Source organism: Malaclemys terrapin, chromosome 21 (assembly GCF_027887155.1).
Source record: "Malaclemys terrapin pileata isolate rMalTer1 chromosome 21, rMalTer1.hap1, whole genome shotgun sequence".
Taxonomy (NCBI): domain Eukaryota; kingdom Metazoa; phylum Chordata; order Testudines; family Emydidae; genus Malaclemys; species Malaclemys terrapin.
In genome coordinates this window covers 14,055,051-14,070,128 of record NC_071525.1, presented here as the reverse complement: position 1 = coordinate 14,070,128, position 15,078 = coordinate 14,055,051, and the positions used below count along the sequence as shown (strand labels likewise).

The 15,078-nt window shown below is 51.4% G+C and overlaps 1 protein-coding gene across 1 annotated transcript in view; it reads right to left on the bottom strand.

Annotated features, from left to right (window-relative positions):
* LOC128826933 (uncharacterized) overlaps window positions 1-15,078 on the bottom strand; it is a 377,153-nt gene that overhangs the window by 310,258 nt on the left and 51,817 nt on the right. Inside the window, exons 21-25 of the mRNA XM_054010510.1 lie at window positions 12,816-13,150; window positions 8,306-8,879; window positions 7,275-7,852; window positions 2,574-3,144; window positions 1,249-1,844 (exon numbers count right to left, since the gene is read on the bottom strand). Coding sequence (XP_053866485.1) covers window positions 1,249-1,844; window positions 2,574-3,144; window positions 7,275-7,852; window positions 8,306-8,879; window positions 12,816-13,150 — 2,654 coding nt within the window. The remainder of the gene's footprint in view (window positions 1-1,248; window positions 1,845-2,573; window positions 3,145-7,274; window positions 7,853-8,305; window positions 8,880-12,815; window positions 13,151-15,078) is intronic.

Genomic DNA, 15,078 nt, shown 5'->3' with positions numbered 1-15,078 from the left:
AATGGAGATATAATGGGGAGGAATTTTACCCCATGTTTGCAAAATGTGAGCTATGTGGAGGGGGTTCACCAAATACTCATAAATAGGGGTATAATCAACAAGAGAGGCATGCTGGAGGATGCTCATCTCACCCAAGAGAAGCTTTGACATAGCAGCATCCATGAGTAGCACTTTCTACCATCTCTAGCTGGGTAGGAGACAGCGTCCCATTCTGACAGAAGATAGGAGTATTCAAGTGCTAGACAACTCTGCAGCATGCCTCCTCAGCAACACTAGCTGCTGTACACATCAAACCTGTCCTCCACTCCCTACCCTGGTTTCCCATATAACAAGGAATGCAGTTCAAGTCCTCAGTCTTTATCCCAAGGCGCTCAGTGGCTGTGCCCAGGCTATCTAAAAGAGGAATTAAACCTCTAGGTTGAAGACTGTGGTGGACAACTTCTTTCCATTGGCACAATGGAAATCACATCAATAAGGATAAACTTTGTCTCCTGGAGATGAAGCTTTATTAGGAGTTGGTCCAAGGCTAGAGAATGAACCGTCTCAGGAAATAAGGACCCTCACAAACCTAGCCACCCTCCTTTCCAAATGCAAGGTGCGTTCTTAGACCACCTTTCTCCAACATATATATGGCAACACACGTATACATTTATCATTATAAAAAAAAATGCACAACAAAACACCCCACTGCAAACACATCTTTCCTGGGGAGAGGAGGAGAGAACAAACATGCGGCAGATGTTAGTCACATTGCTTAACGTATTTCTGGGAGGGGCTCAAATACCACGTGGATGAGCCTGGTATATAAACCTTGTAGTAGGGTGGCCTGCCCCTCAGAGGCTCGCGGCCAATCCTTATTACTAAGTAGGCACATCTGAGCAGGAATCATATGTGTCCCCAGGAAGAAGCCAGGCTCCTGGTCCAGCAGAGAGAGTTCTCAGGGAGAAAGAGGGGAATAGAGAGGCTGCTGGCAGTGAATAGACTCCCGCAGAGAAACCTGAAAGTAGGGGAGTGAGACGGCAGTCAGGCAATGCCTGGGAATGACCAGATAAGGCGGTGAATGGCTGTATGTGAAAACTCCTATTTGAATGAGATCCATAGGAGGGCTGTTGCTATTGGACTTGTAAAAACCTTTTGTGAGTTATTGAGGAGTCCAAGAGGGGAAGCTGAGGCAGACCACATGCAGAAACCTCTGGCCACAAAGGAACACTCAGAACGATCTAAATGAGGATCTGGAGAAGGCCTTACCATGATGAGCCCCTGTTTGTTCTGCAGCAGGGTGAGTGTGATCCCATACACCTGAATGGACACCAGCTTGGCCATGGAGATGTTCCCGCTGCCCCAGGATTGTTTCTCTATGCTGATAGTGAATGGTGTAAGGTGGCTGGCATCAGTGCAGGTCTTGGCCAGGATGTAGGTGCAGGTGCCTTGGAAGTCAAAGGAGACCCCATCGAAAGAGAGGTAGTGGGGATGGCCAGAGGCAGAACAGGTCGCAGATCCAAATGGGTGGCATTTCTGGATGCTGTCCACCACCCCGCATTGCTCACCAGCGCCGCAGGAGAAAGCCTTACACACAACCTCTCCACCAGCCTGACACACACACTGCTCCTTGCATGAACCGCTTGGGTGGAAGGTCTCCCAGGGCTGGTAGTAAAGTCCTCTGTGGAGGCATCCGCACTGGGAAATGGGGACGCAGTGGTCGCCACTGAGAACAAAACCCTCATTACACATGCAGCCTTCCTTACACTGGGTCGTGCATTGCACCGGGGCATAGAGGTTGCTGCATGTCAGATCGCAGCTGCTGCTGCAGAATTCATAGTGACTGTTGAGGGGACAGGACGGAGCTGTAATTAGAACAAAGAGTTAGCTTACATAGTGCATTAGCAATATGTGCAATGAACCATCACAGAACATGCAATTTCATTCAAGCTCCTAATTTTCTATTTCCTTGGTTTGGTTAATTAATAAAAGGCAACATGTGTAATCCAGTTCCAGGTCTGGTTAAGTGGTTGCTCCAAAGAAACCAGGCACTGGGATACAGATAATCGCTTTCCTAAGGCTAGGCTTCCAATTTGGACCAAGGTCAAGGTGTAGGGAGTGGAGGGCCCATGGACCTGGGAGTGTTCTGCAGAGCTTTTCAACATTAGCTTATTGTTTGGATACGGATCAGTAGTGCCTAAAACTCATTCCCAGATGATGGCTTATGGGAAATGAGTTGGTGGGTTCCCAGACTGGTTCCTAATGGACAGACATCTCAATTAGTGAGTCACCACCATGTCCCAGCTCTAATTATGTCCCAGTCTCAGCACATAAACCAAAAACTAGATGAGCTATGAAGGGCATCACTACACCTCTAGACAGTGCCTCTCTGGCCTGTAGTGCAGCACATTGATAGGGCCCGGAGAGGGAGCAGCTTCTATGGCTACTGCCTGTGCTGTACCCATACTTTGGGCTCCTTTGATAATTAAGAAATGTTCATCAATTCATGAGCTCAACATTTAAACCAACATCTACCAGCCAACTTGGAACAGTGATCCCCATGGGGCAGGCAGCGGTGAACACGGGCGACTCACAGCAGAATTTTGTAGTCCTCCAGGGATGCACCATAGCTCCAGCTTCCTGACATGCCTCAGCATAGCCAGCAATGGCCTGGCAGACGTTACTCTCCCGCCCACTGAGGAAGCAATAGCTGTACACGCAGTCTACGAAGTACCCATGGGGGTCCACTTTGCTGTGACATCCTCTGAAGGGGCCACTCTTGTGGAGGATGATCCCACACTGCCCTCTGCTACCTCGTTGTTGTTTTTCAATAGCCTCTACACTTGCACAGGGTGGTATCGTTACTGCAGAGCATCCCGGGAGGTCGCCCACCTTCCAACTCTGGCCAAAGCTGGTGGGGCTTGGTGCCAGCGTGCCATCCCTCATCAGCATGTCGTCCTCCCTATCACTGTTGAAGCTGCCACACAGACCACACACAGCTCCCATGTAGGTGACTGGCAGAGTGACCGTGGTGCGTCCTGACCACCCAGCATAGGTAACGGTGAGGCCAAAGTCTGCCTGGATCACTGTGGCCCAGCCCTTTCTATACACAGAGATTTTCTTATCAATGAGGTTGAAGGGAAGATTCATCAGGAAACTGTTCACCTGTTAAAGCAAGACACATGGGATATGAAACATCACTCGCCTGTGGTGGAACCTCTCACCCCAGCACAGAGCTCTGGCCCATGATTACAATAATAAGTCACCTCTGTTCAAATATTGATCCAGTCCGGCCTGCTTCCTTCCCTACAGCTTGTCTGAATCCCAGCTCTAACCAGACTTGAATTTCCCCCTCTCTGTTCCCCACCTACCCAGGTTCACACCTTTGCTGGATGCTATTGACACTGTGAGGGAGTGCTCACCCCACACCTGGCCTTGAAAGGGTTAAGGTAGATAGATGGGTCAATTAGCCATCTACAATGCACCTGGAAGAGGAGCCAGGGAGCAATAAGAACTAATTAAAGGGTGAAGCTCACCTGACTAGGAACAGGTGGGCTGGTATAAAGCAAGGTAGCTGAGGGCAGTAGGGGGCTGCAGGGAAGAGGTCTGCAGTCACTCTCGGGGGGGGGGGGGGTGTCTTGGCCAGGAGGGAAGGGTGTAGCCAGAGAAGGAGACTGATAGAGGCAACGTAGGAAGCAATCCAAAAAATCAGAAACAAGGCATGGGACAGGATAGACCTTAGATGCTGTTTTTAGGGTCCCTGGGCTGGAACCCAAAGATGAGGGTGAGCCCACATTCCCCTACCAGCCACTGGGGATGTGGCACCATTGAGGGGCAGTGAATTGGGAGACTGCCTGGAATAGTTGGGGACACTTGGTACACAAACCTCCCAGAAAGGGGTAACTACAGTGGCCTAGCCGGAGGGCCAAGCCACAAGGAGAGAGCCATCAAGTCCAGGTAGAGAGTGAGTATCATAGAGTGAGCACTCGCAGGCAGGGGCTTCAGAAAGGCAGAGCTAATTCCAAGCTGAGGCCACATGGAGGTGCCCCACTGGGGATGAGAGCACACTGACAGTATGGACACTTGTGGATGGGAGGGAAGAGCTAGATGTGGTATATCTTGACTTTAGTAAGGCTTTTGATGCTGTTTCACATGACCTTCTCAAACAAACTAGGAAAATACTACGTAGATGGAGCTACTATAAACTGGATGCATAACTGGTTGGAAAACCATTCCCAATCCCAGAGAATAGTTATCAGTGGATCACAGTCAAGCTGGAAGGGCATATCAAGGGAGATCCTGCAAGGATCCATTTGGGGCCTGATTCTATTCAATATCTTCATCAGTGATTTAGATAATGGCATAGAGAGGACACTTATAAAGTTTGCAGATGATACCAAGTTGGGAGGAATTGAAAGTGCTAAAAAAAGATTCTGGTAAAGTTATTTTTGACAAATAGATTCCTTACTAGGCATATTCATACAGAACTTTGTGTAATTCATTTAAATGACAATACAGAACTGTATTTCCTGCACTTGTCAGAAGCAGGGCAAAGGCTTGGGGAGTCAGGGGTAACGGAGGACCTCAGGGAGAGAGAAGGAGCCTAGGAGTGAAACTGGAGAGTGTTGGGTGTGGGTGGGAGGTTTTTTTTCATGGGGGGTGGGATTGTTAGACTGTTGGGAAGCCTCCCTCATGAAGACTCTGGATGACCCCAAGCCTCTCCCATTTAGTCAGGCACATCTGCCCCGTCCCCACACCCCTCATCCCCACGGGTCTCTGCAGCCCCCCTCCCCAGGCTCAACGCTGTCACCCAACTAGCTCCTGAGCCCATGTGCCAGTCTGTCACCCCCACAAGTCATTCTGAACCCCAGTCTGTGACCCCCCAGCAGCCCTGTGTGCCCCACTCTGTCCTAAACTGCCTCCACAGGCAAGGTGCTGCTCATGGGGGAATTCTGCAGAACTGGGCATAGAATTTAGTATTTTCCTGCATAAAATACATTTTGCCTAAGAAGTGCTGCAATTCTGCCTTTTGCACACCAGAGGCCGCTATGGCGCTAGAACAGCCCCATAAATTCAGCCTCGTGGCTGAACTTTGTGACTTTGTCCTCACCCACAACAATTTCACATTTGGGGACAATATATACCTTCAAGTCAGCGGCACTGCTATGGGTACCTGCATGGCCCCACAGTATGCCAACTTTTTTATGGCTGACTTAGAAAAATGCTTTCTTAGCTCTCGTCCCCTAACGCCCCTACTCTACTTGCGCTACGTTGATGACATCTTCATCATCTGGACCCATGGAAAAGAAGCCCTTGAGGAATTCCACCATGATTTCAACAATTTCCATCCCACCATCAACCCCAGCCTAGACCAATCCATACAAGCGGTCGTTTCCTGGACACCGCTGTACTAATAAGCGATGGTCATATAAATACCACCCTATACTGGAAACCTACTGACCACTATACTTACCCATAGGCCTCCAGCTTCCATCCAGGACACACCACACGATTCATTTGTCTACAACCAAGCTCTAAGATACAACCACATTTGCTCCAATCCCTCAGACAGAGACAAGCACCTACAAGATCTCTATCAAGCATTCTTAAAACTACAAGACCCACCTGCTGAAATGAAAAAAAAAACAGATTGACAGAGCCAGAAGAGTACCTAGAAGTCACCTACTACAAGACAGGCCCAACAAAGAAAATAACAGAACGCCACTAGCCGTCACCTTCAGCCCCCAACTAAAACCTCTCCAGTGCATCATCAAAGATCTACATCCTATCTTGAAAGATGATCCCTCACTCTCACAGATCTTGGGAGACAGACTTGTCCTCACTTACAGACAGCTCCAAAACCTGAAGCAAATACTCACCAGCAACCACACACCAAAGAACAAAAACACTAACCCAGGAACCTATCCTCGCAACGAAGCCTGATGCCAACTCTGTCCACATATCTATTCAAGTGACATCATCATAGGACCTAATCACATCAGCCATGCCATCAGGGGGTCGTTCACCTGCACATCTGCCTATGTGATATATGCCATCATGTGCCAGCAATGCCCCTCTGCCATGTACATTGGCCAAACCAGACAGTCTCTACACAAAAGAATAAAGTGACACAAATCTGACATCAGGAATCATAACATTCAAAAACCAGTAGAACACTTCAACTTTTCTGGCCACTCAGTAACAGACTTAAAGGTGACAATGTTGCAAAAGATAAGCTTCAAAAACAGACTCCAACGAGAAACTGCTGAACTTGAATTAATATGCAAATTAGACACCATCAAGTTAGGTTTGAATAGAGACTGGGAATGGCTGAGCCATTACAAACATTGAATCTATTTCCCCATGTTAAGTATTCTCACACCTCTTGTCAAACTGTCTGTAATGGGCTATCTTGATTATCACAACAAAAGTTTTTTCTCTTAATTAATTAGCCTCTTAGAGTTGGTAGGACAACTCCCACCTTTTCATGTTCTCTGTATGTGTATATATATCTACTTATTATATGCTCCATTCTATGCATCCGATGAAGTGGGCTGTAGCCCACGAAAGCTTATGCTCAAATAAGTCTCTAAGGTGCCACAAGTACTCCTGTTCTTTTTGCGGATACAGACTAACATGGCTGCTACTCTGAAACCAAACATGATTAAAGATCTAGAAAACATGACCTCTGAGGAAAGATTGAAAAAAATGGGTTTGTTTAGTCTGGAGAAGAGAAGACTGAGAGGGGACATGATAAGTTTTCAAGTACATAAAAGGTTGTTACAAGGAAGAGGGTGAAAAAAAATTCTCCCTAACCTCAAAGGATAGGACAAGAAGCAATGGGCTTAAATTGCAGCAAGGGAGGTTTAGGTTAGATGTTAGGAAAAACTTCCTAACTCTCAGGGTAGTTAATCACTGGAATAAATTGCCCAGGGAGGTTGTGGAATATCCATCATTGGAGATTTTTAAGAGCAGGTTAGACAAACACCTATCAGGGATGGTCTAGGTAATACTTAATCTTGCCATGAGTGCCGGGGACTTGACTAGATGATCGCTCGAGGTACTTTCCAGCCCTACGATTCTATGATTCAGACACCTTCTCACACATCTGAAGTGTAACCACATCACCCCAATCCTTAAATATCTCCATTGGCTCCCTGTTTATAGAAGAATGTGGTTATAATTCACCCTACATTTCAAAATCCTTCCATGCACTGTCTGCAACTTCTCTGGATCACACAGGTGACTTTCCACAAATGTTTTAGAGAGATTAGAGACAAATTTGAGAAACTCACCAGGACTTTCCCAGGGAATTGCTTGCTGATCCTGAGGTTGGTCTGATATACCTTGATCTGTACAGGAGCGGTATTGTTTTCCTGGAAGTTGACTTCAAAGTCCACCAGTCCCTCCACCTTCTTGCAAAGACCCGTGAGCTGGTAGCGGCAGGTGCCTTGGAAGTCATATCTCTGTCCATCAAAGGTGGCATAGTGCAGATTCCTTGTCACAGAGCAGGTGGCATAGCTGGAGGGGTAACAGCCCCGTACGCCATTCACTAGCCCGCACCTCTCCGAGTGTTTGCACGTAGCAGCCACGCATTCAACTTGTCTAGTGGCTGCGTTGCACATGCACTGTGTCCCACATGCCTCATCGACCCAGAAGCTCTCGTTGGGGGCATAGGGGCGCCCCTCAAACTGGCACCCACAGCTGCTCTTGGGGATGCATTTGCCCTGGCTCAGCACAAAACCATCCTTGCACTGGCAGCTTTCTACGCAGGGGTCTTCACAGCTGTTGGGGGCTGACTGGTCCACACATGTGGCTGGGCAGGCTGTTCCACAGAGCTGGTACTGGCTGTTCTCCAGGGGGCACTCCATGGCTGGGGAGTGAAGGACCCACAGATTTAGCAGCAAGTTCTCTCCAAGCAAAAGCAGCATTTAAAATAGGCAGAGGGGGATGTATCTTGTGGGGCTCTGAGAGCCCTCGAATCCCAGTGACCTGAGCAGGAGGTGAGGGTGCTCAGCACACTGCAGGAGGTTTAGCACCTTACAGGATCAGGTCCATGGTAGGAAGAGTAACTTAAAAACTGCATTTTACCCCAACCATCCATGAGTTATCAGTGGACGTTAGATACTCAAAGTGACAGGCACCTTAGCAATTCCAAGGACAAACAAATACTGTGGGTACAATAGAACCCAGGAGTCCTGATTTCCCAATCACTGCTCAATCCCAAACCACTAGATCATGCTCCCTCCCAACACCAGGGCTAGAACTCAAGAGTGCTGAGTCTAACCAGCAGACCGTAGACCTTGGCATACAAATCTGTACTCACGGCATCTGGCCAGCTGCCTCCATTCCCCAATCCTGACCCCCTCCAGCTGGCAGGCGTCCGCGTAGGCCTTCAGGGCCTCACACAGGGCCTTCCTGTAACCGTCGTTGTGGCACAGATCGTACACGCAGTTGTCCAAGTAGACTGTAGGATCCACCTTGCTGTGGCACTGGCTGAAGGGCCCATCTGAGACCTTGGTTATGAGGCCACACAAGGCCTCCTCCTTGTACTTTCTGGCTATGCTGGGGGCACAGGGCCTGCAGCCTCCAATGCAATCGTGCCAGCAAAACTGATCCTCATCTTCCACTGCCCAGCTTTTCCCCAGGGCGGCGACACTGGGAGCCAGATCCCCGTCCGGGGTCCGGAAGTCATCGGAGAGGTCCCCGTTATAGTTGCCGCACAGGCCGCACAGGCTGTCGGAGAAGACCCTGGGGACGGTGACCCTCAGGTGGTTGTTCCAGTCATAGGACACTCTGAGGTTGAAGTCGGTGCGGAGGACGAGGGAGGTGCCGCTCTGATAGAGCCGAAGGGCCCCGTTGTTCAGGGAGATGGGTAAGTGGGCCCTGGTGTTATTCACCTTCACGGTGAGAAAAAGGGCAAAGGTCACAATTGAGTGCACTAGTCTGTCATTTGCAAAGTGGCCCCTACTCAGATTAGCAAGGGGTGCAACCCGGACCCAAATCTGAACCAGAATTACTTTAAAACATCATATTAAATAGAGCTGGGTGGAGAAATGTAATTCTTTTTGGAGGATTTCAATGTTTTGAAAGTTGTTCAATAATGGAACCACACTTTCAAAAGTCGAGACTGGGATCCTAAATTCTTAACTTTGCTGCACAGTAAAAATCATGGTTTTAAAAAAGACACTGGCGTTATAGATTATTACAACAATCTGTAACCCAATAATCCACCCTTTGTGTCCTATAATGTCAGTGGGTTTAACTACTTATGCTAAACAATCTGTTCCACCTTGTATTTAGCTATGACACTCTGAGGGCTCTACATTTGGAAAGCTGCAGCTGTGGAAAATCCACACCCCTGTTGCCGGAACAGAGTGCCCGAGGACAGCAACAGTGGGGTTTGTTGTCTGGTGTGCTTTGCGCCAATGAACACACCAGGGTGGAGAAGCAAACAAAGTTTATTTGAGATCTCAAAGTGGTGCAAGGAGACAGGCACATCTCAAATCAAGCACACCAACATAAGCAGCCTTTATCTTTCATACATTTTGCAGCTAAGCCTTTCCCTTCTTCCCCCGCCCTTTCCCTCCCACCACCACATCTCCCCCTTTCTACCCCTGGTTACATTACATGACCTTGGCAGTGCAGCTTGTTCTCACTGTTTCTTTCTGCAAGTAATCTTGTCCTTCAGCTAGAAGCATGTAGGTTTCCCTTATCACTACTGGTTCCCAGCTGCTGGCCTGTGACGTTAGTAAAGTTTAACATGCAGGGGCTTTGATTCACTTTGGCCTAGAGCGGGGCGGGGGATTCATCGACTCTCGGGTCTTCCAACCCCCTGAGTTACCTAGGGTGATGCCTAGTGACACCAACACCCCTGAGCAGTTATACTGACCTATCCCCCAGTGCAGATAGCGGTATTTTGACAGGAGGGCATCTCCTATTGACATAGGTACCACCTGTCAGGGCATGGCTACACTACACAATTAAGTTGACCTGATTTTCGTCAGCATAAAGCCACCTCAGTGATTACATCGCTTGTGCATGTCTACTCTTTGCTCCTTGTGTCTGTGCGATATGCATCCTCACCAGGACGGTCAGTGTGGGGCATTGTGGGATGGCTTCTCAAAGCCAGTAACAGTCCATGTAATCAACGCAGAACCTACATTGATATGGCGTCGACCTAACTACATTGACATTGGCGCTACAGCTCTCATGGAGGTGGAGTTATTAAGTCGATGTAGCAGGGACAGTTATGTCGGCGGGAGCGAAATTTTACTGTAGACATTAACATAGTTAGGTCGAGGTCAACGGCTTTGCATTGACCTGACACTGTAGTGTAGACTGCGCGGAGTACCTTTGCCAACAAGAGAACCTGTCCTGTCGGCCTAGGTAGCATCTTCACTAGGCGCTACAGCTGTGCAGCTGCACTGGTGCAGCTCTGTAAGTGTGGACAAGCCCTTACAATGGCTTAATTACATTGCTCAGAGTGTGGATTTTTCACGCCAATCAGCTCCTCCCCCTCCTTCCCAGTGCCTCCTGCTCACCAAGGTCAGCTGTTTCGCAGTGTGCAGGAGGCGCCTGGGGGGGGAAGGGGGAGGAGCGGGGGCAGGAAGGGGTGCAGAGGGGGCAGGGACTTGGGGAAAGTGGTGGAGAGGGGGGCGGGAAGAGGTGGGGGCTGGGGAAAGGGGTGTAGAGGGGTTGGGGCACCCCCCGGGAACCAAAAAGTTGGCACCTATGTGCCTCTGAGCGACACATCTGGGTCAATCTAATTCTCTAGCATAAATCAGCCCTGAGTACCCTTCCCAGACCTGAAGAAGAGCTCTGGGTAGCTGGAAGACTTGTCTCTTTCACCAACCGAAGTTGGGCCAATAAGAGACATTTCCTCTCCCACCTTGTCTCTCTAACACCCTGGTACCAGCATGGCGACCACGACATTGTAAACAGTTCAAAGGTTGGAATTTTGAGGGCGAGGAGGGTACATCAGTTAAAGCCATTAGGAAGTAGCTACGGAGAGGGAGCTGTGTCAGTTAGAGCCATTAGGGACCAACTCCTGCAGGGGAGGGGCCACGTCTAGGGTTGTCAACTTTCTAATTGCAGAAAACGGAACACCCTTGCTCTGCTCCCTGCCCTGAGGCCCCGCCCCTTCTCAGAGGCCCTGCCCCCCTCACTCCAGCCCCCCTCACTCTGTCGCTCACCCTCTCCCATCCTTGCTCATTCATCCGTTTTCGTCAGGCTGGGGTAGGGGGTTGGGGTGCAGGAGGGGGTGAAGGCTGTCGGGTGGGGTTTGGCCTCTGGGATGGGGCTGGGATGAGGGGTTTGGAGTGCTGGAGGGGGCTCCGGGCTGGGGCCAAGGGGTTTGGAGTGTGGGAGGGGGCTCTAGGCTGGTACAGGGGGTTGGGGTGCAGGAGGGGGTGACGGCTGCAGCTGGGAGTGAGGATTCTGGAGTGGGGCCAGGGATGAGGGGTTTGGGGTGCAGGAGGCGGCTCTGGGCTGGGGGCGGGGCCGGGGGGTCTGGAGTGCGGGAGGGGGCTCCGGGCTGGGGCAGGGGGTTGGGGTGTGGGCTCTGGGCTGGGGTCAGAAATGAGGGGTTCAGGGTGTGGGAGGGCGCTCCAGGCTGGGGCAGGGGATTGGGGTATGGGAGGGGGTGCAGGGTGCAGGCACCGGGAGGGAGCTTGGGTGTGGAAGGGAACTCAGGGATGGGGCAGAGGGTTGGGATGCAGGAGGGGTTGTGGGGTGTGGGCTCCGGGCGGCGCTGACCTCAGGCAGCCCCAGCATTTTCCAGGGATGGAGGAAGTCCATGTGAAATGGCGGCATGTCACGGGGCTCTGTGTGCTGCCCCCGCCTGCAGGCCAGGGGGCTCTGTGCAGTGTTCCCAGCCGCAGGCCCTGCCCCCGCAGCTTCCATTTCCCACGGTTCCCGGCCAATGGGAGCTGCAGAACCGGTGCTCGGGACGGCGCCTGCAGGCAGGAACAGTGCACAGAGCCCCCCTTGCAGCCCCTCCGCGTAGGAGCCGCAGGGACATGCCAGCTGCGCTGAGCTGGGTACGGTGCCTACCTGCCCCTCTGCGGCCAACCGGACTTTTAGCAGTCCGGTCAGCTGTGCTGACCAAAGCCGCCAGGGTCCCTTTTCGACTAGGTGTTCAGATTGAAAACCAGATGCCTGGCAACCCTAGCGTGTGCGTTAGAGCTGTTAGGGAGCAGCGCCTGCAGGGGAGGGGCCGCACTGGATAGAGCCGTTGGGGAGTGGCTCCCGAGGGGGAGGAGCTGCGTTGGATAGAGCCATTAGGGAGTGGCTTCTGCGGGGGAGGGGCCTGCGTTGGATAGAGCTGTTAGGGAGCGGCTCCTGTGGGGGAAGGGGCTGTGTCAGTTAGAGCCATTGGCGAGTGACGCAATTCCTGAGGAGGTTGTTTTGACCCTTGTCTCTGACTCCTGGTTCCTGACTCCAGATCTGGCTACTAGCCCTGACTGCCACTGCTCCAGCCAGTACGTCTGAACACCCACGTCCCAGTTGCTGACAGTAGCCCCAAGCACAGAGCTTTGGAATTGGGTCAGCGCCCCCTGCTGGCCACCTGCCCCATTCTATGGCACACAGCACCTGGTATTGCCATGATGGGAACTGGGGTCACCACTGACTCCAACAGGAGAGTGCACCCTACTGGGGATACCTGTACATCTGAACATAGTACAGCATCCCCTAGTACAGTGCTGTGGCTTCAGGGACACACCAATTCAGGAGGAGAGCACCCTTTACTACTTAAACAATTCTACCCCCTGTAACACCTTGGGTAAATGTTTTCAAGGTATCCTATCTAAGTACTGACCACGCTCAACACTTACCCCCACAAAGCCAACCTCAGCCCTGGCTGCTGTGATGGTGACTCCATCCACCTGGACAGTTACCGACCCAATGTAGAAGACCTGTGTGTTCCCCCTGTTCTCGATATTGTCCGTGACATGGAAGGAGGGCAGGACGGAGTCATCCCTGCAGGTCTTGGCCACCGTGTAGTTGCAGGTGCCGTGGAAATCATACGCCCGTCCATCGAAGGTGTGGTAATGCAAGTAACCCCCAGCCCAGCACGTGGCCTGAGAGACTGGCACACACTCTGGCTGCCCACTTATCATCTTGCAAATAGTTCCTTCTCTGCAGTGGACAACACTGCAGGATGGAATAACTAGCGGGGAAAGACAATAGAAAGACAAGAGACACCAGACTAATCAGTTATATATGAGAGCAGAGAGCGGGCTGAGGGTGGTGTGAAAAATGGGATGAAATTTAATGTCATTGGAATCCTACTTCTTAATATAGCCCGTTTGTGAAATGGACCAAATGATCTATCTATCTATCTATCCCCATACACATTTCCCTTGTACACTTCCCAAACCTCCCACAAGTCCTCTGCCTGGGAAATCTCTCTGCATGGATGAGACCATAGCAGTCTTTGAGCCAGCAGAGCCAGCTCCTATGTCACCCTCTCCACAGCCTGTAGTGTAGGTGGTGAACACAGAGGGCCATGTGACAGGTAGTAAGGAGCAGACCCCTGCAATGCAACCCAAACCTGATTGGAGTGTCAGGTCTGGGTCAGGTTGAGTAGAAAATCAACGGGACCCTCTTGGGCTTCTGTCCAGGACCGGCTCTAGGTTTTTTGCCGCCCCAAGCAAAAAAAATTTTGGCTGCCCCCCCGTCCCAGCCCTGGGCTCCTCGCCGCACCCCCCTGCTGCCCCAGCCCTGGGCTCTCTCCCCCCCCACCTGCACCCCCCTGCTGCCCCAACCCTGGGCTCTCCCCCTCCACCCCCCCCACACACACCCTGCCGCCCCAGCTCTGGGCTCCCCTCTACCCCCCCCCGACCATTGCCCCACACACACACCTCCTGCCGCCCCAGCCCTGGGCTCTTCCTCCCCCCCACCTGCACCCTCCTTCCACCGCAGCCCTGGGTCACTGGTAACTCGCTCCCAGGGTGGGTCATTCAGCAGGAATTTTGGATGTGCACAGAACACAGACAGGATTGGTTTCCATATGGTTACAGAACTGCAGTAAAGTGGAACAATTTTCAGCTTGTGTGATTGGAGGATATCTGGATGCATATTATAAGACTGTCCTACATAAATGAGGAAAAGTTGAGGTGCCTTTATTATTCTTTTGTTCCACTCTTTCTTTCTATGTGGAATTTGCCAATGCAATCACTGTCTTCCTTTTAAACAAACAAACAAAAAGGCAATGGCTGTTGAAAATAGCAATTCCAGTCCTAATAACCACTGGGAAGCATTTCTTGCTCAACTTTATCCTACTTCTTCTACAGCAAGTTACAGTGGATCAGTATATTTGATTTGGGAGAAATGAAGTAACTGAGCTTGAGCAGTCCTGAATTCTGAGGTGTTCAAATCTGGAAGACAGGTGCTGGGGGGAGGGGGCTGTGGCTCCGCAGGGGAGCACGACAACATGTATGCAGCAGCGTGTCTGGCGCTGCGCGAAGCCAGACACACTGATCTGAGTGGCACGGTAAGGGGGCTGGGGGATTGGAGAAGGGGTAGGGAGGTCCGGGGGGGCAGTCAAGGGACAGGGAGCACAGGGAATTGGATGGGGGAGAGGTTCCAGGGGGCAGTCAGGGGCAGGGAGAAGGGGGGGTTAGATGGGTCAGGGGTTTGGGGGGGCAGTCAGAGGGACAGACAGCAGGTGGATAGGCATGGGAGTCCCAGGGGTTTGTCAGGGGACAGGTGGGGGTGGGGTCCTAGAGGGGAAGTTGGGGGGGTCTCAGGAGGGGGCAGTTGGGGACAAGGAGAAGGGGGGCTTAGATAGGGGGTGGGGTCCTGGGGGGCAGTTGGGGCAGGGGTCAGATGGGTTGGGGTTTCTGTGGGGTGCAGTCGGAGGGAGTGGATGGTGGCAGGGTGGGGCTACCCTCCCTCCCCGTGGAGTGTCCTATTTTTTAAATGTTAAAATATAGTATCCCTACCCTTCACAGTGCAGATCTCCATTCATAGCGGGCTGCAGCATGAGGTCTCAGCTTCCTTACTCCCTCCCCCTCTTTTCTGTTTGTAGTGGCCACAGGAATGCTGGGAAATGTAGTTCTTCCCCTGCTCCTGGGCTGGCTCTATAGGCAGGGA